The following is a 4,413-nucleotide window of genomic DNA, read 5'->3' as shown; positions in this document are numbered from 1 at the left end:
TAAAGAGGGAAAGACCTGGTATAATACTATAGAGTGATTGCCAGGATATTTAATGATGGGAATGAAGCAAGCTCCAGACAAGAGCTTTTATTATACAAGATGTAAGAATGAATATATAGTTAGTTTTAAAAAATAGAAGCCAGGCACAGGGGTGCTGTCCTGTAGTCCCAGCTACTTGGGAGGCTGAGATGGGGGCTTGAGTCCAGCCAGGACAACATAGCAAGGCCCTGTTTCTTAAAAAATAAAATAGAAAGATAATGAAAAACTAATAGGCAAAAAAATGATTGAAAAGGGAAAAAAACATACTATGCAAAGTTGAGGATGTGCCCTAGAAAACCAGAGAAATGTGGCTGTTTTTCTGAAGGGGAATTAGAAGTTTCCCCATTTTAAAGGCATACAGTTGGGGGCAGGGGGTGAGGCAATGAGACAAAACGGTTACAGTCTCGTGAGACCCAGGAAAATCTGCATCTGCTGCCTCCAGAGGTAAACTTGTAATTCATTATTAGTGTGGAATCCAATAGACTTTAGTTTTAGGAGCTGCTAGATAGCAGCCTGTGGACCTAAAGTTACAATTTGCATGTCCTTGCTCATGAGATGTGAACAAGGAATTTCCTTAATGAGTGATTTGGAGAGCCAGTTCTTTACAGGTGCTTGAGGCCTTTACCTTTGCCTTTACATATGGAGTTAGGGGAGGTGGTCCTGAGATTTTTATTTTCTTTTTGTAAGGTGTTAGGGATAGATGATAGATTTTTTCCAAATATACCTTCTTGTACAGATTTGGCTTTGGAAACATGTAGATATTTTACATAATTATAAAACAAAATTAAATTTTAAAAAATTTAAAAACAAATGCAAAAACACAGTGAGCAAATGAACTTAATTATATAGAAACAGTAAATAACCCTAGTTCCCATGTCTGTAATTTTAAATACCATTTCCCAGTAAAAAATAACCAGAGCTTCTCAGAAAAATAGCTGATCCATGTCTGGAGCGATCATCTAGTCCTATTAGGAAGCAGTCAGAAGCTAATAATGGACCTGTCAGAACAACGTGGAGCTACAACAAAAGGGCTTCCACTGACCACTGCGTGGACTGCTTGAGTTACAAAAGGAATCATTGCTACTAGCTAGTCATTTAAATATGTCAGATGTCCCACCCCCTCACAACCCCCCTTGACTGGCTTTAACAAATATGTCAAGTATATTAAATTCAGGTAGTTTATTATGATGCCCTCCTCTCCCTCTAAAAGGAAAAAAGCCCTTTGGAGGTTGCTTAGGGTTCTAATGTGTTATTCTGAAAGTTGGTAAGTAAACGGGAAAGTATTAAGAATTTTTTTTTACGTGTCATGCAGAAGTTTTAATGTCCTTCAAGCACCATAAAGATAATTACAAGCCAGGCATGGTGGCACACACCTGTATTTAGTCCCAGCTACTTGGGATGCTGACGCATAAGAATCACTTGAGCCTAGGAATTCGAGACTAGCCTTGGCAGCGTAATTTAAAGATGATAATAAAAATAATAATTGTTACTGATAGAACACTAAGCTTCCCCTTTAATATATATTTTAGTGTGTTTTTTTATAAACATAGCTCAATAGACTTTTAAAAAGCTATATATTTATATGGTTTTTACATGTCATTTGCTTCTTGCAGTAGTTCAGTGAAATAGGTATTCTTATTGTCCCCAATTTCACAGCAAAGAGTAATTAAGCCAAATAACTAAAGCAGCAAATAACTTAAGCAGCCAAACTCTAACTTAAATACTGAATGTGTAGGTCTGCTTAGATCTTCTAATATGGCCCGTTAGGCTTTCTGTAAATAACAGACCAGTTCTGGAAAAGATACAAGCACTGCATTTACTCCTGAGATTGGACAGCAAAATAAAAAAGTGGAATAAACAGGGGATGATGCTCCTCTGAGGCACGTACATTACTCAGTAACTATTAATGAAACATTTATGTGTGGGATACTGTAACAGAAAATCACTCCTACAAATGCGTGCATTTTCAATATGTGATTTTTTTTTTTTTTTTTTGAGATGGAGCCTCAAGCTATCCCCCTGGGTAGAGTGCCATGGCATCACAGCTCACAGCAACCTCCAACTCCTGGACTCAAGCGAGTCTCCTGCCTCAGCCTCCCAAGTAGCTGGGACTACAGGCACCCGCCACAACGCCAGGCCATTTTTTGGTTGCAGCCATCATTGTTGTTTGGCGGGCCCGGGCTGGGGATTCGAACCCGCCACCTTAGGTGTATGTGGCTGGTGCCTTAGCCGCTTGAGCCACAGGCGCCGAGCCCAATATGTGATTTTTTAATGGTTTTTTTTTCACATGTAAGGTACTGTTTTAGGCCTAGGAGTATAGCAGTGAACAAGACAATGTTTCTGTGTTCTTGTAATTGATAGGTCGTAAGGAAAGATAGATGAGCAAGTAAACATCCACAATAAAGAACAACAGAAAATTTAAATTGGTTATGTGATTGAGTACCTGTGTGCTTACTTTAGATTGAGTTATCAATCAAAAAGTGATATTTAAGCTAATAATTGGTAGCAAAAATTGCAGGGTTGAGAGAAGCGCAGTCCAGACAGCAATGAGCTTGTAATTGTGGGACAGAAATATTAGCTCGTGTGCCTGCAGCATACACAGAGGAATAGAAAAAATAGTAGTTCGAGAAAAATGGACAAATAGGCAGGAGCCAGATTATGTAAATCTGTAAACCAGCCTGAAAAGTTGGTGTTGACTCAGGTACAGTATGGGTGGCTCTGGGGAGTTATATAGAGGTGGATAGGATAAGGTGCAATAATGAGTGCGAGGTATAAGAGCAAATTGCTTTCATAATGCGTTTTCTTACCCACATTTATTTACTCAACAAGGTACATTAAGCATTAGACATTGGTCCAGATTTTCCCAAGGACTGATTAAGATTTTAGTGATTTCCTGTGTAGGCTAAAATTACTTGGTTACATGGAATTTTGCATATATTTATAAACATTTAGTTCTTCTTGTAACTTGTTTATGTTGCTGTGTGGGTGAGTGGCAACAGACTATGGAATCAATTTTATATTTGCATAATAAGGTATTTATTTTTAAAACAATTCCAAGTCTTAATGCTTTCAAATTTAACTTTTCATCAGATTAGTGGATTCTATCTTTTTAATTTTTCATCAGATAAAGTGGATTATATCTTTTCAATTTTTTCTTTTTGAGACTGTATCTTGCTCTGCTGCCTCAGCTAGAATGCAGTGACGTCATCATGGCTCACTGTAACCTCACTCCTGGGCTGAACAATCCTCCTGCCTCTGTCTCCCTGGTAGCTGGGACTATTGGCACATGCCACCATGCCTGGCTAATTGTTTTCTGGGGGTTTTTTGTTTGTTTGTTTGTTTATAGTGATAATGTGTCTCATTATGTTGCTCAAGTTGGTCTTGACCTGTTGTCCTTAAGAGATCCTCCCACTTCAGATTCCCAAACTGCCAAGATTGTAGGTATGAGCTATCACACCTGGCCCATTGTTTTTATTCTGAGATATGAAAAAGATCCAACAAAAATTCAGTGTATTTCTCACTGTGGTAATTTACTTTTTTTTTTTAAATTCTGACCACTAGACGACCAGGGATTATGAACATTTTTAACTGACAGAAATGAAATATAAAATTATTATTTTAATATAAATTTGAATATAAGCTGTAAATTTTTTTATAATTTTAGTTATTTTGTCCAGTGATGATGATGAGGACTACAGTACTAACCGAAGAGAGAGTATATCTCCTCAGCCTGCTGATTCAGCGTGTTCTTCCCCAGCACCATCTACTGGAAAAGTAGAAGCAGCCCTAAATGAAAACACCGGCAAAGTAGAGCGTGATCTAAGAAGCAGTCCAGCTGACTCAGAGTTAAATACGGTTACATTGCCAAGAAAAGCAAGAATGAAAGACCAGGTACTTCTCACATTTGTTCAGATTAAAGTCTCCCTTTTAGGGTGTAAACATTTTTTTTAAGGGCAATTTGACAGTGTCAGTAGGAGAAAAAGATTGATTACTCATTAAGTGGCACTTAAATACCATGTAGGAAATTATTTGAATGAACACTAAACCATATACAAAAATAAATTCAATTAAACTTAAGGCTTAAAGTATAAAAAAATTCAACAACAACAAAAAAAACAGCTTGGCGCCTGTGGCTCAAGTAGCTAAGGCACCAGCCACATACACCTAAGGTGGCGGGTTCGAATCCAGCCAGGGCCCGCCAAACAATAATGATGGCTGCAACCAAAAAATAGCCAGGTGTTGTGATGGGTGCCTGTGGTCCCAGCTACTTGGAAGGCAAAGGCAGGAGACTCGCTTAAGCCCAGGAGTTGGAGGTTGCTGTGAGCTGTGATGCCACAGCACTCTACCCAGGGGGACAGCTTGAGGCTCTGTCTC

General features: G+C 38.5%; 1 protein-coding gene across 2 annotated transcripts in view; it reads left to right on the top strand.

Annotated features, from left to right (window-relative positions):
- Positions 1 to 4,413, top strand: part of SENP6 (SUMO1/sentrin specific peptidase 6) — a 105,923-nt gene that overhangs the window by 59,659 nt on the left and 41,851 nt on the right. For both annotated transcript variants that reach the window (XM_023517263.1, XM_012809526.1), the window contains one exon: positions 3,704 to 3,930. In XM_023517263.1, the coding sequence (XP_023373031.1) occupies positions 3,704 to 3,930 (227 nt within the window). The remainder of the gene's footprint in view (positions 1 to 3,703; positions 3,931 to 4,413) is intronic.

This window comes from Otolemur garnettii, unplaced genomic scaffold, assembly GCF_000181295.1.
Source record: "Otolemur garnettii isolate 467f Iridium unplaced genomic scaffold, OtoGar3 scaffold00107, whole genome shotgun sequence".
In the NCBI taxonomy this organism is placed as follows: Eukaryota; Metazoa; Chordata; class Mammalia; order Primates; family Galagidae; genus Otolemur; species Otolemur garnettii.
Note: the sequence above shows the minus strand (reverse complement) of the source record. Positions and strands in the feature narration are given on the sequence as shown.